The sequence below is a fragment of the Coregonus clupeaformis genome, chromosome 1 (genome assembly GCF_020615455.1).
Source record: "Coregonus clupeaformis isolate EN_2021a chromosome 1, ASM2061545v1, whole genome shotgun sequence".
Lineage (NCBI taxonomy): Eukaryota > Metazoa > Chordata > Actinopteri > Salmoniformes > Salmonidae > Coregonus > Coregonus clupeaformis.
In genome coordinates, this window is record NC_059192.1 from 91433040 (window position 1) to 91451592 (window position 18553).

The window sequence follows — 18553 nt, forward strand, 5'->3', positions numbered from 1 at the left end:
CTGAATTGACTTGTTTTATTATGTTAAATGTTTCATTTTGTTTCCAGAATACTTTGTGAGGGTCTCTAGTATCCATCTCCCTCTCTTACTAGGTCATATTTAGGCACACCTCTCCCCCCTCTCTCTCTCTCTCTCCCCCCCTCTCCCCCCCTCTCTCTCTCTCTTGCTTCCTACCAACGTCTTCCTCTCTTTCCCTACCGCATTCTTTTGCGTTTGCGTATCTCTGAGAACGGTTGGTATTTGACGAGGGGGAGCACCAGGGAAGCCAGTCTGTTTTCAGCCGTCGGCCCAGCATCGTCCCCCTTCACACAGGCATGTCTGACCAGGGTCAGCCCCATCGACTTGGCCACCTCCACGATCCTACACACACACAGAGGGAGAGAGAGAAGATCAGTAACGCTGTTGCTTTTGTGTTTGACATGATTCATAATAAATAATAATAATATGCCATTTAGCAGACGCTTTTATCCAAAGCGACTTAGAGGCATGTGTGCATACATTTTTACGTATGGGTGGTCCCCGGGGGATCGAACCCACTACCCTGGCGTTACAAGCGCCACGCTCTACCAATTGAGCTACAGAGGAGATTCTCTCTCTCTCTCTCTCCTGTTCTCTGTGTACCAGTGTCTCTCACCTTTTCTCTGTGACCCCCAGGTCTCTGTGTAGCAGTGTCTCTCACCTTTTCTCTGTGACCCCCAGGTCTCTGTGTAGCAGTGTCTCTCACCTTTTCTCTGTGACCCCCAGGTCTCTGTGTAGCAGTGTCTCTCACCTTTTCTCTGTGACCCCCAGGTCTCTGTGTAGCAGTGTGAGGTCAGAGGTCATGTCCCCCATGTGGAGCAGCAGGGTCAGGCAGTACGCGGCCACCTTCACACGCATCGACGTGGACACCACGTTCTGCACCCTACACACACACACACACACACACAGACACACACACAGACAGACAGACACACGTAGGTATATTCACACGCATCAACAACGTTCTCCACCCTACTCACACACTATTCCCCAATATAGCTTGGTGCATTGAACTAAATCATGTGTTTTTACCTCAGAGTAAGGAAAGAAGGAGAGGTCTATTCCATATACAGTGTATCTATGTAAGGTACCATTTTGAGAAGCAGACTATGGGCCCGGGTCAAAGGTCACCCCTATATAGAGCACAGGGTGCCAGTTTAGTTATACAGCTACCTGCCGTTGTTGAAGGTCTCCACGGTGAAGGTCCTCATCAGCTTTTTCTGGATGATATGAGGACAGCCCTCCTCCTGCCCGACTGGAAAACAACATTAACACAACCCTTAATGGTCTGGATGATATGAGGACAGCCCTCCTCCTGCCCGACTGGAAAACATTAACACAACCCTTAAATGTTCTGGATGATATGAGGACAGCCCTCCTCCTGCCCGACTGGAAAACAACATTAACACAACCCTTAATGGTCTGGATGATATGAGGACAGCCCTCCTCCTGCCCGACTGGAAAACAACATTAACACAACCCTTAATGGTCTGGATGATATGAGGACAGGCCTCCTCCTGCCCGACTGGAAAACAACATTAACACAACCCTTAAATGGTCTGGATGATACGAGGACAGCCCTCCTCCTGCCCGACTGGGAAAACAACATTAACACAACCCTTAAATGGTCTGGAGGATACGAGGACTGGCCTCCTCCTGCCCGACTGGAAAACAACATTAACACAACCCTTAAATGGTCTGGATTATACGAGGACTGGCCTCCTCCTGCCCGACTGGAAAACAACATTAACACAACCCTTTAAATGGTCTGGATGATTCAATTAAAGGCGTGTTGTCGACAGCGTCCCTTTTTAAAAGGCAGTTTCCCCCCTGATGTTTACAGAGATCATATTTCTCTGTAAACGCTACAGATGAAGGCTCAAGCGAGGATGACCTTTTAAAAAGACAACACTTGCTTCTCGTTAATGCACACACACACACACACACACACACACACACAGCGTGGCACTCACACTTGCGAGTGATGTTTTTCTGCCGTGCCAGCCTGAGCAGCAGGTGGAGGTAGAAGGCACAGCGCGCCCGTCTCTCTCTGGCCACGCCCTCTCTTGGCAGGGTCTCCAACTGACGCACCACGCTCAGACACCTGGAACAACAACATGTCAACAACAACAACATGTCAACAACAACAGCATGTCAACAACGAGAACATGTCAACAGTAGCAGGGTTGTAGTCCTACCCTCCATCGTCTGTCATCTTCTGTAGTTCCTCTGGGGTCAGGGCGGCCATCTTAGAACCAGCAGCATCCAGGGCATCATACTCCACTGGAGACAGGACTGGGACTCAGGTAAGGACACACACACAGCTTAACCTGGACACACACACAGCTTAACCTGGACACACACACAGCTTAACCTGGACACACACAGCTTAACCTGGACACACACACAGCTTAACCTGGACACACACACAGCTTAACCTGGACACACACACAGCTTAACCTGGACACACACACAGCTTAACCTGGACACACACACACAGCTTAACCTGGACACACACACAGCTTAACCTGGACACACACACAGCTTAACCTGGACAGACACACAGCTTAACCTGGACACACACACAGCTTAACCTGGACAGACACACAGCTTAACCTGGACACACACACACACAGCTTAACCTGGACACACACACACACAGCTTAACCTGGACACACACACACACAGCTTAACCTGGACACACACACACACAGCTTAACCTGGACACACACACACAGCTTAACCTGGACACACACAGCTTAACCTGGACACACACACAGCTTAACCTGGACACACACACAGCTTAACCTGGACACACACACAGCTTAACCTGGACACACACACACACAGCTTAACCTGGACACACACACACACAGCTTAACATGGACACACACACACACAGCTTAACATGGACACACACACACACAGCTTAACCTGGACACACACACACAGCTTAACCTGGACACACACACAGCTTAACCTGGACACACACACAGCTTAACCTGGACACACACACAGCTTAACCTGGACACACACACACAGCTTAACCTGGACACACACACACAGCTTAACCTGGACAGACACACAGCTTAACCTGGACAGACACACAGCTTAACCTGGACAGACACACAGCTTAACCTGGACAGACACACAGCTTAACCTGGACAGACACACAGCTTAACCTGGACAGACACACAGCTTAACCTGGACACACACACAGTTTAACCTGGACACACACACAGCTTAACCTGGACACACACACAGCTTAACCTGGACACACACACAGCTTAACCTGGACACACACACAGCTTAACCTGGACACACACACAGCTTAACCTGGACACACACACAGCTTAACCTGGACACACACACAGCTTAACCTGGACACACACACAGCTTAACCTGGACAAACACACAGCTTAACCTGGACACACACAGCTTAACCTGGACACACACAGCTTAACCTGGACACACACACAGCTTAACCTGGACACACACACAGCTTAACCTGGACACACACACAGCTTAACCTGGACACACACACAGCTTAACCTGGACAAACACACAGCTTAACCTGGACACACACAGCTTAACCTGGACACACACACAGCTTAACCTGGACACACACACAGCTTAACCTGGACACACACACAGCTTAACCTGGACACACACACACAGCTTAACCTGGACAGACACACACAGCTTAACCTGGACAGACACACAGCTTAACCTGGACACACACACAGCTTAACCTGGACACACACACAGCTTAACCTGGACACACACACAGCTTAACCTGGACACACACACAGCTTAACCTGGACACACACAGCTTAACCTGGACACACACACAGCTTAACCTGGACACACACACACAGCTTAACCTGGACACACACACACAGCTTAACCTGGACACACACACACAGCTTAACCTGGACACAGACACACAGCTTAACCTGGACACACACACACAGCTTAACCTGGACAGACACACAGCTTAACCTGGACACACACACAGCTTAACCTGGACACACACACAGCTTAACCTGGACACACACACAGCTTAACCTGGACACACACACACAGCTTAACCTGGACACACACACAGCTTAACCTGGACACACACACAGCTTAACCTGGACACACACACAGCTTAACCTGGACACACACACACACACACACACAGCTTAACCTGGACACACACACAGCTTAACCTGGACACACACACAGCTTAACCTGGACACACACACAGCTTAACCTGGACACACACACACAGCTTAACCTGGACACACACACACAGCTTAACCTGGACAGACACACAGCTTAACCTGGACACACACACAGCTTAACCTGGACACACACACAGCTTAACCTGGACACACACACACAGCTTAACCTGGACACACACACAGCTTAACCTGGACACACACACAGCTTAACCTGGACACACACACAGCTTAACCTGGACACACACACACAGCTTAACCTGGACACACACACAGCTTAACCTGGACACACACACAGCTTAACCTGGACACACAGCTTAACCTGGACACACACACAGCTTAACCTGGACACACACACACACACAGCTTAACCTGGACACAGACACAGCTTAACCTGGACACAGACACAGCTTAACCTGGACACACACACAGCTTAACCTGGACACACACACACAGCTTAACCTGGACACACACACAGCTTAACCTGGACACACACAGCTTAACCTGAGACACACAGCTTAACCTGGACACACACACAGCTTAACCTGGACACACACACAGCTTAACCTGGACACACACACAGCTTAACCTGGACACACACACAGCTTAACCTGGACACACACACACAGCTTAACCTGGACACACACACACAGCTTAACCTGGACACACACACACAGCTTAACCTGGACACAGACACACAGCTTAACCTGGACACAGACACACAGCTTAACCTGGACACACACACACAGCTTAACCTGGACAGACACACAGCTTAACCTGGACACACACACAGCTTAACCTGGACACACACACACACAGCTTAACCTGGACACACACACACACAGCTTAACCTGGACACACACACACACAGCTTAACCTGGACACACACACAGCTTAACCTGGACACACACACAGCTTAACCTGGACACACACACAGCTTAACCTGGACACACACACAGCTTAACCTGGACATACACACACAGCTTAACCTGGACACACACACAGCTTAACCTGGACACACACACAGCTTAACCTGGACACACACACACACACAGCTTAACCTGGACACACACACACACAGCTTAACCTGGACACACACACAGCTTAACCTGGACACACACACACACAGCTTAACCTGGACACACACACAGCTTAACCTGGACACACACACAGCTTAACCTGGGGTCACACACAGCTTAACCTGGACACACACACAGCTTAACCTGGACAGACACACAGCTTAACCTGGACACACACACAGCTTAACCTGGACACACACACACACACAGCTTAACCTGGACACACACACACAGCTTAACCTGGGGTCACACACACAGCTTAACCTGGACAGACACACACACACAGCTTAACCTGGACACACACACACAGCTTAACCTGGACACACACACTTGGGACTTGAGGTCGGTCATACACACACCTTTACCTGCTCTCTCTCTCACACACACACACACACACACTGTCCAGGTGAAGGATACTGTCGTCAAACAGGTAGACGTGTTGAGGTGTGTCAGCGTCGGGGTAGCAGGGAGGAAGGTAATGAGATACTTCAGACTGGGACTCTGTCTGAGTCACCTCCTGCTGCAGAGCTGGGGGGGGGAAGCATTTACTATGTTTCAGGTGTGTGTGTGTGTTACTGGACAGGTGTGTGTGTGTGTGACTGTACAGGTGTGTGTGTGTGTGTTACTGGACAGGTGTGTGTGTGTGTTCAAGTCTTTGTGTACGTATACAGGTGTGTTACATTCCACTACCTTCTGGTCTGATGGTGTTTAGACATAAACCGTACAGTGCCTTCAGAAAGTATTCAGACCCCTTTACTTTTCCCACATTTTGTTACGTTACTGCCTTATTCTAAAATGGATTCAATAGTCCCCCCCTCGTTAATCTAGACACAGGGTTCAAGTTTGGGCTCTGGCTGGGCCACTCAAGGACATTTCAGAGACTTGTCCCGAAGCCACTCCTGCGTTGTCTTGGCTGTGTGCTTAGGGTCGTTGTCCTGTTGGAAGGTGAACCTTCGTCCCAGTCTGAGGTCCTGAGCGCTCTGGAGCAGGTTTTCATCAGGGATCTCTTTGTACTTTGCTGAGTTCATCTTTCCCTTGATCCTGACTAGTCTCCCAGTGCCTGCCGGGTTCAATCTTGGTTTCATCTGACCAGAGCATCTTGTTTCTCATGGTCCGAGAATCCTTTAGGTGCCTTTTGGCAAACTCCAATCAGGCTGTCATGTGCCTTTTACTGAGGAGTGGCTTCCACCTGGCCACTCTACCATAAAGGCCTGATTGGTGGAGTGCTGCAGAGATGGTTGTCCTTCTGGAAGTTTCTCCCATCTCCACAGAGGAACTCTGGCGCTCTTTCAGAGTGACCATCTGGTTCTTGGTCACCTCCCTGACCAAGGCCCTTCTCCCCCGATTGCTCAGTTTGGCCGGGCGGCCAGCTCTAGGAAGAGTCTTGGTGGTTCCGAACTTCTTCCATTTAAGAATGATGGAGGCCACTGTGTTCTTGGGGACCTTCAATGCTGCAGAAATGTTTTGGTACCCTTCCCCAGATCTGTGCCTCGACACAATCCTGTCTCGGATCTCTACGGACAATTCCTTCGACCTCATGGTTGGGTTGCACCAATTTGTAAGTCGCTCTGGATAAGAGCGTCTGCTAAATGATGTGAATGTAAATGTTTTTGCTCTGATATGCACTGTCAACTGTGGGGACCTTATATAGACGTGTGTCCCTTTCCAAATCATGTTCAATCAATTTAATTTACCACAGGTGGACTCCAATCAAGTTGTAGAAACATCAAGGATGATCAATCGAAACAGGATGCACCTGAGCTCAATTTCGAGTCTCATAGCAAAAGGGTCTGAATACTAATTTCTGTTTTTTTATTTTTTAATAAATTTGCAAACATTTCTATACCTGTTTTCGCTTCGTTATTATGGGGTGTTCAAATCAAATCAAATTGTATTTGTCACATACACGTGTTTAGCAGATGTTATAACGGGTGTAGCGAAATGCTTGTGCTTCTAGCTCCGACAGTGCAGTAATATCTAACAATTTCACAACATATACCCAATACACACAAAACCAGTAAGGAATGGGATTTAAGAATATATACATATATGGACGAGCAATGACAGAGCGGCATGGACTAAGATACAGTAGAATAATATAGAATACATATGAGATGAGTAGTGCAAGATATGTAAACATTATTAAAGTGACTAGTGTTCCATTTCTTAAAGTGGCCAGTGATTTCAATAGGCAGGTGTGTAGATTGGGGGGGGGGGGGGGAATTATGTAATCGATTTTAGAATAAGGCTGTAACATAACAAAATGTGGAGAAAAAAAACGGGGGGGAAGGGGGGGGGGGGGTCTTGAATACTTTCCGAATGCGCTGTAGGTGAGTGTTTTTGTTTTACCTTCCAGGCCCTTCTGGTCGATGACGGAGTGGGCAGCCTTGGCTACTGCACTCTGCAGGGTCTCACTGCCCACCTGGTTCAGCCTCCTGGAGCTCAGAGCTCTCTTCTGCTTGTTGGTGCCAAACGCCTCGATCAGAGAGTCCACCTTGTCGGGGGGGGTGATAAGTTACTCATTACGGGATGATTGACGTGATCAAATGCAGATTGAAAATGTAGCTCGCAGTGGATTTAGTAAAAACAAACAACAACACTTAAACATTTGTTAAACCTTGATAGGAAGTATGTAGAGATTCTAACCCCTCTGGGCTAGAGACTAAAGGGGGAGGGGTTCAAGACTAACAGAACGCTCCAGTTCTGTTTTAAACAGAGACGAATGAAGGTACCTTCTCCCTGTATGTTAGATCTGTGTTCTGGGACGCATCATTCGCTGTAGACGACTCCCCTGGGAAACAGACAACATGTCAGTCAGGCAGAGCAACATCCCAGTTACGTCAGTCAGGCAGAGCAACATCCCAGTTATGTCAGGCAGAGCAACATCCCAGTTACGTCAGTCAGGCAGAGCAACATCCCAGTTATGTCAGGCAGAGCAACATCCCAGTTACGTCAGTCAGGCAGAGCAACATCCCAGTTATGTCAGGCAGAGCAACATCCCAGTTACGTCAGTCAGGCAGAGCAACATCCCAGTTACGTCAGTCAGGCAGAGCAACATCCCAGTTACGTCAGTCAGGCAGAGCAACATCCCAGTTACGTCAGTCAGGCAGAGCAAACATCCCAGTTACATCAGTCAGGCAGAGCAACATCCCAGTTACGTCAGGCAGGCAGAGCAACATCCCAGTTACGTCAGGCAGGCAGAGCAACATCCCAGTTACGTCAGTCAGTCAGGCAGAGCAACATCCCAGTTACGTCAGTCAGGCAGAGCAAACATCCCAGTTACGTCAGTCAGGCAGAGCAACATCCCAGTTACGTCAGTCAGGCAGAGCAACATCCCAGTTACGTCAGGCAGAGCAACATCCCAGTTACGTCAGTCAGGCAGAGCAACATCCCAGTTACGTCAGGCAGAGCAACATCCCAGTTACGTCAGTCAGGCAGAGCAAACATCCCAGTTACGTCAGTCAGGCAGAGCAACATCCCAGTTACGTCAGTCAGGCAGAGCAACATCCCAGTTACGTCAGTCAGGCAGAGCAACATCCCAGTTACGTCAGTCAGGCAGAGCAAACATCCCAGTTACGTCAGTCAGGCAGAGCAACATCCCAGTTACGTCAGTCAGGCAGAGCAACATCCCAGTTACGTCAGTCAGGCAGAGCAACATCCCAGTTACGTCAGTCAGGCAGGCAGAGCAAACATCCCAGTTACGTCAGTCAGGCAGAGCAACATCCCAGTTATGTCAGGCAGAGCAACATCCCAGTTACGTCAGTCAGGCAGAGCAACATCCCAGTTACGTCAGTCAGGCAGAGCAACATCCCAGTTACGTCAGTCAAGCAGAGCAAACATCCCAGTTACGTCAGTCAGGCAGAGCAACATCCCAGTTACGTCAGTCAGGCAGAGCAACATCCCAGTTACGTCAGGCAGGCAGAGCAACATCCCAGTTACGTCAGGCAGGCAGAGCAAACATCCCAGTTACGTCAGTCAGGCAGAGCAACATCCCAGTTATGTCAGGCAGAGCAACATCCCAGTTACGTCAGTCAGGCAGAGCAACATCCCAGTTACGTCAGTCAGGCAGAGCAACATCCCAGTTACGTCAGTCAGGCAGAGCAACATCCCAGTTACGTCAGTCAGGCAGAGCAACATCCCAGTTACGTCAGTCAGGCAGGCAGAGCAAACATCCCAGTTACGTCAGTCAGGCAGAGCAACATCCCAGTTATGTCAGGCAGAGCAACATCCCAGTTACGTCAGTCAGGCAGAGCAACATCCCAGTTACGTCAGTCAGGCAGAGCAACATCCCAGTTACGTCAGTCAGGCAGAGCAACATCCCAGTTACGTCAGTCAGGCAGAGCAACATCCCAGTTACGTCAGTCAGGCAGAGCAACATCCCAGTTACGTCAGTCAGGCCGAGCAAACATCCCAGTTACGTCAGGCAGGCAGAGCAAACATCCCAGTTACGTCAGTCAGGCAGAGCAACATCCCAGTTACGTCACTCAGGCAGAGCAACATCCCAGTTACGTCAGTCAGGCAGAGCAACATCCCAGTTACGTCAGTCAGGCAGAGCAAACATCCCAGTTACGTCAGTCAGGCAGAGCAACATCCCAGTTACGTCAGTCAGGCAGAGCAACATCCCAGTTACGTCAGTCAGGCAGAGCAACATCCCAGTTACGTCAGTCAGTCAGGCAGAGCAAACGTCCCAGTTACGTCAGTCAGGCAGAGCAACATCCCAGTTACGTCAGTCAGGCAGAGCAACATCCCAGTTACGTCAGTCAGGCAGAGCAACATCCCAGTTACGTCAGTCAGGCAGAGCAACATCCCAGTTACGTCAGTCAGGCAGAGCAACATCCCAGTTACGTCAGTCAGGCAGAGCAACATCCCAGTTACGTCAGTCAGGCAGAGCAACATCCCAGTTACGTCAGTCAGGCAGAGCAACATCCCAGTTACGTCAGTCAGGCAGAGCAACATCCCAGTTACGTCAGTCAGGCAGAGCAACATCCCAGTTACGTCAGTCAGTCAGGCAGAGCAACATCCCAGTTACGTCAGTCAGGCAGAGCAACATCCCAGTTACGTCAGTCAGGCAGAGCAACATCCCAGTTACGTCAGTCAGGCAGAGCAACATCCCAGTTACGTCAGTCAGGCAGAGCAACATCCCAGTTACGTCAGTCAGGCAGAGCAACATCCCAGTTACGTCAGTCAGGCAGAGCAACATCCCAGTTACGTCACTCAGGCAGAGCAACATCCCAGTTACGTCACTCAGGCAGAGCAACATCCCAGTTACGTCACTCAGGCAGAGCAACATCCCAGTTACGTCACTCAGGCAGAGCAACATCCCAGTTACGTCAGTCAGGCAGAGCAACATCCCAGTTACGTCAGTCAGGCAGAGCAACATCCCAGTTACGTCAGGCAGGCAGAGCAACATCCCAGTTACGTCAGTCAGGCAGAGCAAACATTCCAGTTACGTCAGTCAGGCAGAGCAACATCCCAGTTATGTCAGTCAGGCAGAGCAACATCCCAGTTACGTCACTCAGGCAGAGCAACATCCCAGTTACGTCAGGCAGGCAGAGCAACATCCCAGTTACGTCACTCAGGCAGAGCAACATCCCAGTTACGTCAGGCAGGCAGAGCAACATCCAATTTACGTCAGTTAAGGGCTTGTCAGTAAGCATTTCACAGTAAGGTCTAAAACCTGTTGTATTCGGCGCATGTGACATAACATTTGATTTGATTTTGGACAGCCATTCATCCAACTGTTTTTAAAACAGTAGTTGATGGCCCAATCACAAATCAACCTCAATGTGCTTGTGGAGATCTGAGATTTTGATTGGTATAGGTCAGTGTTTCACAACTCCAGTCCAATGTGCTTGTGGAGATCTGAGATTGTGATTGGTATAGGTCAGTGTTTCCCAACTCCAGTCCAATGTGCTTGTGGAGATCTGAGATTTTGATTGGTATAGGTCAGTGTTTCCCAACTCCAGTCCAATGTGCTTGTGGAGATCTGAGATTGTGATTGGTATAGGTCAGTGTTTCCCAACTCCAGTCCAATGTGCTTGTGGAGATCTGAGATTGTGATTGGTATAGGTCAGTGTTTCCCAACTCCAGTCCAATGTGCTTGTGGAGATCTGAGATTGTGATTGGTATAGGTCAGTGTTTCCCAACTCCAGTCCAATGTGCTTGTGGAGATCTGAGATTGTGATTGGTATAGGTCAGTGTTTCCCAACTCCAGTCCAATGTGCTTGTGGAGATCTGAGATTGTGATTGGTATAGGTCAGTGTTTCCCAACTCCAGTCCAATGTGCTTGTGGAGATCTGAGATGTTGATTGGTATAGGTCAGTGTTTCCCAACTCCAGTCCAATGTGCTTGTGGAGATCTGAGATGTTGATTGGTATAGGTCAGTGTTTCCCAACTCCAGTCCAATGTGCTTGTGGAGATCTGAGATTGTGATTGGTATAGGTCAGTGTTTCCCAACTCCAGTCCAATGTGCTTGTGGAGATCTGAGATTGTGATTGGTATAGGTCAGTGTTTCCCAACTCCAGTCCAATGTGCTTGTGGAGATCTGAGATTTGATTGGTATAGGTCAGTGTTTCCCAACTCCAGTCCTCCAGTTTCCCCGACAGCAAACATTTTTGTTGTAGTCCCGGGAAAACTCACCTGATTTCAACCCATTTGAAACGCTAGTGTAGGTCATATGGTGAAACTTCCACCTATCAGAGAGGGCTGTCGAATCCTCCCAGATCTCCACAAGGGCGTAGGGCGTAGGGCTTAGGGCGTAGGGGTTGATTTGGGATTGGCAGGGTTCTTCAATTCCGGTCCTGGAGGGCCGAAACACTTCTGTTTTTTATTTCTACCTGGTAGTTAATTGCACTCACCTGGTGTGTCCCAGGTCTGAATTAGCCCCTGATTTAGAAGGAGAGGATGAAAAACAGAGGTGTTTCGGCCCTCCAGGACCGGAATTGAAGAACCCTGGCATAGGGCGTAGGGCGTAGGGGTTGATTTGGGATTGGGTCGATGCCTTGGAGAGTAGTCCCTCTGTATCCTTATGGCCTTGCTACACTACAGACATCAGACACTGAGGGAACGCTCCTTTGAAATCAACGAAAGCTGCTGTACTGCAATGGCAGCGTCCAAGCTGAAGAATCGCAGAGGTTCAATTCTCGGTGGCTGACCCATTCTATCTTGTGAAATTTAAATAATACGAAGTAAAAGTCGGTTTTGGTTGGTTTCTGGCGTAGAAGGTGGAACGTCACATTGACACGATGCTGAAGGGTTTCTGCCGTAGAACGTCACATTGACACGATGCTGAAGGGTTTCTGCCGTAGAACGTCACATTGACACGATGTTTAAGGGTTAGCTTTACCTGGGATGATGGGCTGCATGTTGAAGAGTTGAGCGCTGTGCACCTCCATCCTCATGGTCTCCTTGTTCAGCACCCCCACATAATACCTGGAATATAACAACACAACGTCACCCTGCCACTGTTTTGGTAAACAGCTGAGGACATAATACCTGGAATATAACAACACATGGTCACCCAGCCACTGTTTTGGTAAACAGCCGAGGGACATAATAGCTGTACAGATTTGTCAAAGAGTCAATCTGCAGTTGGAACAATAACAAAGTGGTCCCCACTGTGTTGATAACAGCTGTAGCATGGTGGTGTCTCTCCTGAACGCAACTCAGGGTTTTGAGCTGTTGAACTCTGAAATAAACTTACTTGCAAAGGTTGTTGCACTTTAGGGATCCCGTTCCAAAGTTATTCCCAACATAGGAGAGTCTGTCTGATTCTGCAACCTGAGACAGAAAAATGACCATGTTAGAGAGATGAAGCCTAATCACAGAAACAACGAATGGTGTTTTAACCAAAGTGTCCCGGTATTTATCTACAGAAGGACAACTAAGTGTTGTATGTTAGAGAGATGAAGCCTAATCACAGAAACAACGAATGGTGTTTTAACCAAAGTGTCCCGGTATTTATCTACAGAAGGACAACTAAGTGTTGTATGTTAGAGAGATGAAGCCTATTATCACAGAAACAACGAATGGTGTTTTTAACCAAAGTGTCCCGGTATTTATCTACAGAAGGACAACTAAGTGTTGTATGTTAGAGAGATGAAGCCTAATCACAGAAACAACGAATGGTGTTTTAACCAAAGTGTCCCGGTATTTATCTACAGAAGGACAACTAAGTGTTGTATGTTAGAGAGATGAAGCCTAATCACAGAAACAACGAATGGTGTTTTAACCAAAGTGTCCTGGTATTTATCTACAGAAGGACAACTAAGTGTTGTGCTCCCGGGGGTGAAGTGTCCTGGTATTTATCTACAGAAGGACAACTAAGTGTTGTGCTCCCGGGGGTGAAGTGTCCTGGTATTTATCTACAGAAGGACAACTAAGTGTTGTGCTCCCGGGGGTGAAGTGTCCTGGTATTTATCTACAGAAGGACAACTAAGTGTTGTGCTCCCGGGGGTGAAGTGTCCTGGTATTTATCTACAGAAGGACAACTAAGTGTTGTGCTCCCCGGGGGCGAAGTGTCCTGGTATTTATCTACAGAAGGACAACTAAGTGTTGTGCTCCCCGGGGGTGAAGTGTCCTGGTATTTATCTACAGAAGGACAACTAAGTGTTGTGCTCCCCGGGGGCGAAGTGTCCTGGTATTTATCTACAGAAGGACAACTAAGTGTTGTGCTCCCCGGGGGCGAAGTGTCCTGGTATTTATCTACAGAAGGACAACTAAGTGTTGTGCTCCCCGGGGTGAAGTGTCCCCTTGGTACAGACCCAAAACTGATCCGAGATCAGCGTCTACAGGCAGCTTCACCCCTACAGCAGTTGCAGTGGTCTCACCAGCATGCGTCGGTGCTTCTTCCTGGGGTTGGTCTCGTCCATGTTCTTGTAGAAGCTGAAGTCCAGCTGCTCCGTGTTTCTCAGGTTGCCATTAGAGAACTGAACTGTCGAAGGAGAAGCGGATCGATGATTGATATGAATGCATGTGTGAGGATGCTGTTCATCGACTACAGCTCGGCCTTCAATACCATAGTGCCCCCTCTTTGCTCACCACTAAGATCACGGCCCTGGGACTGAACTCCTCCCTGTGCAACTGGGTCCTGGACTTCCTGTTGGGCCGCCCCCTGGTGGTGAAGGTAGGCAACACATTACCTCCTCGACCCTGATTCTCAACACGGGGGCCCCACAAGGGTGCGTCCTCAGTCCCCTCCTGTACTCCCTGTATCCCCACGACTGCATATCCACACAGTTCCAACTCCATCATCAAGTTCACTGAGGATATGACAGTGGTAGGCCTGATCACCACCAACGACGAGACGACCTACAGAGAGGAGGTGGTCACTCTGACGGCGTGGTGCCAGGTAACCAACCTCTCCCCTCAACGTCAGTTGAGGCGTGTTGCCAGGTAAACAACCTCTCCCTCAACGTCAGTCTGACGGCGTGCTGCCAGGTAACCAACCTCTCCCCTCAACGTCAGTCTGACGGCGTGGTGCCAGGGAAACAACCTCTCCCTCAACGTCAGTCTGACGGGCGTGTTGCCAGGTAAACAACCTCTCCCCTCAACGTCAGACTGACGGCGTGGTGCCAGGGAAACAACCTCTCCCCTCAACGTCAGTCTGACGGCGTGTTGCCAGGGTAACCAACCTCTCCCCTCAACGTCAGACTGACGGCGTGGTGCCAGGGAAACAACCTCTCCCCTCAACGTCAGTCTGACGGCGTGCTGCCAGGGAAACAACCTCTCCCCTCAACGTCACTCTGACGGCGTGGTGCCAGGGAAACAACCTCTCCCCTCAACGTCAGTCTGACGGCGTGTTGCCAGGGTAACCAACCTCTCCCCTCAACGTCAGTCTGACGGCGTGCTGCCAGGGAAACAACATCTCCCCTCAACGTCAGTCTGACGGCGTGTTGCCAGGTAACCAACCTCTCCCCTCAACGTCAGTCTGACGGCGTGGTGCCAGGGAAATAACCTCTCCCCTCAATGTCAGTCTGACGGCGTGCTGCCAGGGAAACAACATCTCCCCTCAACGTCAGTCTGACGGCGTGTTGCCAGGGAAACAACCTCTCCCCTCAACGTCAGTCTGACGGCGTGGTGCCAGGGAAACAACCTCTCCCCTCAACGTCAGTCTGACGGCGTGTTGCCAGGGTAACCAACCTCTCCCCTCAACGTCAGTCTGGCGGCGTGGTGCCAGGGAAATAACCTCTCCCCTCAATGTCAGTCTGGCGGCGTGCTGCCAGGGTAACCAACCTCTCCCCTCAACGTCAGTCTGACGGCGTGTTGCCAGGGTAACCAACCTCTCCCCTCAACGTCAGCAAAACAAAGGAGCTGATTGTGGACTTCAGGAGGAACCATGATGGAAACACGCCCCCATCCTCATCAACTGGGCTGCCGCGGAGACGGTAAATCACGTCAAGTTCCTCGAGGTGCACATCTCAGAAGATGCGAGGGCCCTCGGACACCGTGGTGAAGAAGGCACGACAGCGACTCTTCAACCCTCAGGATGCTGAAGAAATGTGTCCTGTCCCCGAGGGCCTTCACAGTGTTCTACAGTAGCACCATCGAGAGCATACTGTCGGGCTGCATCACAGCCTGGTACCGCAACTCCACCGCCGCGGACCGCAAGGATTGCCCCCCAGGTCTTCCTACCCCCCTGCTGCTCCCCCATGGACATTTAACCCCCCCAAACGTCTATTTTACCCTGCCCACACCTCAATGGACATTCATCATGCTGAAGCCACCACTAGTCAGCTATCTATCCCCCTGTCATTGGTCAAAAGTAGGACACAATACAGGGCGCCACCACCTGGTCAAAAGTGGTACACTAGCTGTATGGGGATAGGGCGCCACCACCTGGTCAAAAGTGGTACACTAGCTGTATGGGGATAGGCGCCACCACCTGGTCAAAAGTGGTACACTAGCTGTATGGGGATAGGGCGCCACCACCTGGTCAAAAGTGGTACACTAGCTGTATGGGGATAGGGCGCCACCACCTGGTCAAAAGTGGTACACTAGCTGTATGGGGATAGGGCGCCACCACCTGGTCTACTAACTGTATGGGGATAGGGCGCCACCACCTGGTCAAAAGTGGTACACTAGCTGTATGGGGATAGGGATAGGCGCCACCACCTGGTCAAGTGGTACACTAGCTGTATGGGGATAGGGCGCCACCACCTGTAAGTTAACTAGCTGTATGGGGATAGGGCGCCACCACCTGGTCAAAAAATAGAACACTATATATGGAACATCCTGTATGGTAGCCAGCAGATCCGACCCGCTTGCTTACAGCTGCACAACAAATGAGCTGATTGGCTGACACTGCCATTCCAAAATGGCTGCTGTGGCTTCTGCTACCTAGCATGAGGATCGAAGCGGTCAGTTTTCCATAAAAACTAGCAGTCGTTCAATCTTCTCAAATGTAACAGCTGGGATAATAGAGTACCACACTATGAGTCATAATACCCATAACACCTAGCGGTCAAACAGGGAAATGGTTCCAATCATTTTTTACACCATTCATTTTTCCCATAGGGGATTTTAGAAACGCTTAAAATAAGGGCTGTGTTTCACGTAGGCTTACCCTGGCTTGACGTTTTGATAACCATGACTTTTATCAATATATTTGCCTGTATTTAACCCCCCAAACATGAAATGCTAATTGGCTGCTAATGTGGCTATCATAAAGAACAACAAATGCCATGATGATGATCTGGACGAGCCGGCCGAATCAAGGCAAAGGTAAGAATCTCTGGATTAACTATCTAATCTTAGCTAAATGTAGGAATTAATACATTGGCTAAATTTCTTTAAATTGACAATTCTGTGAACCGTCTTGTGCAAGTTCTAAAACGACACAATACCTGTTAGCAAAGGTGTCAGCTAGAGATGAGGTGCAGGAGCTTGCAGGGATTTGTAGTCTTGCATTATGTCTACTTTTATGGTAATTCGCATTTTCGAATCAGAATAAATACAGCTGAATATATTGATAAGAGAGAGATTGACATGGTTATCAAAACGTCACGCCAGGATAAGCCTACACGAAACACAGCCCCCTTATTTTAAGTGTTTTTAAAATTCCTATGGGAAAAAATTAATGGTGGAAAAACGCTTGGAACCATTTCCCTGTTTAACCGCTAGGTTTTATGGGTATTATGGGCCAATTCGGAGTACAACTCATTTCTCATCCCTGGATTGAGGAACGTTTTCCTAGCCCTATCTCACCCAGCTCTGCTGTGTCTTAAATCTACACAGGAAGGCTGTCTGACCCTAGTGCAGCAGCAAGCAGGTGGGTCGGCTCTGCTGGCTAACTATGGTTGATGGTGCCAGATTAATCAATAGAGTTAAATACCTTTTAGTCCCTAAAAAGTAACTTTAACTAAGATTTAAAATATCACCCAGCTAACGTTAATTGAATGTTAGATAACGGAATGTTAGCTAAATAAACTTAGTTAGCTAATGTCTCTGCCTGCAGTTCGAAGGAAGTTTGCTAATTAGCGTTAGCGCAATGACTGGAAGTCTATGGTAACTGCTAGTAGATTACACAGACTTCCGGTCATTACGCTAGTTAGCATTGGCTCGCCAACCTACCTCTTAACTTCCTTCATACTGGATGCAGAGACATTAAAAAAAATCGTACCCATTAGTAAATTTGACTCTTGGGAAGTAAGATAAAGGACTTCAATTAAAAAATCCCGAAGTATCCCGTTAACGTTACTGCGCTAGCATGAGAGCACCCACGTGAACGACGGAACAGGGTGGATTTCAGTGATGTCAATGCTTGGGGACGCTTAAATTAAATCATGTAATTAAACATGTACTTAAAATCAATAATAGCCTGTGACATAAATAGGATATTTACCAATAACAGCTTTATCGGTTTCTCTCTCCTCTTCACAGCAAACCAACGTGCAGTTTGCCTCCATGTTTGTTAGTCACGGACCTAAACAATCTTGAGATATTCGCCCACAAACTGCAGCGACGTCCTATGGCAAGGAGTGGTACTGCAGCTCGTTACCCCGGTGAGGACATAGGAGCCCCACAAACTGCAGCGACGTCCTGTGGCAAGGAGTGGTACTGCAGCTCGTTACCCCGGTGAGGACATAGGAGCCCCACAAACTGCAGCGATGTCCTGTGGCAAGGAGTGGTACTGCAGCTCGTTACCCCGGTGAGGACATAGGAGCCCCACAAACTGCAGCGACGTCCTATGGCAAGGAGTGGTACTGCAACTCGTTACACCGGTGAGGACAT

The 18553-nt window shown here is 49.2% G+C and overlaps 1 protein-coding gene across 1 annotated transcript; it reads right to left on the bottom strand.

Moving 5' to 3' along the window:
• On the bottom strand, positions 1-18270 carry polr1e (RNA polymerase I subunit E). Its single transcript, XM_045223366.1, has 12 exons — positions 18165-18270; positions 14152-14255; positions 13026-13102; positions 12669-12754; positions 8056-8114; positions 7673-7817; positions 5741-5851; positions 2217-2313; positions 1992-2122; positions 1192-1273; positions 770-901; positions 1-360 (listed from the first exon to the last, which is right to left on the bottom strand). Exons 1-12 carry the CDS (start codon positions 18226-18228, stop codon positions 195-197), a joined length of 1254 nt encoding a protein of 417 aa, XP_045079301.1. The 5' UTR covers positions 18229-18270; the 3' UTR covers positions 1-194.
• Between the last annotated feature and the right edge of the window lie 283 nt (positions 18271-18553).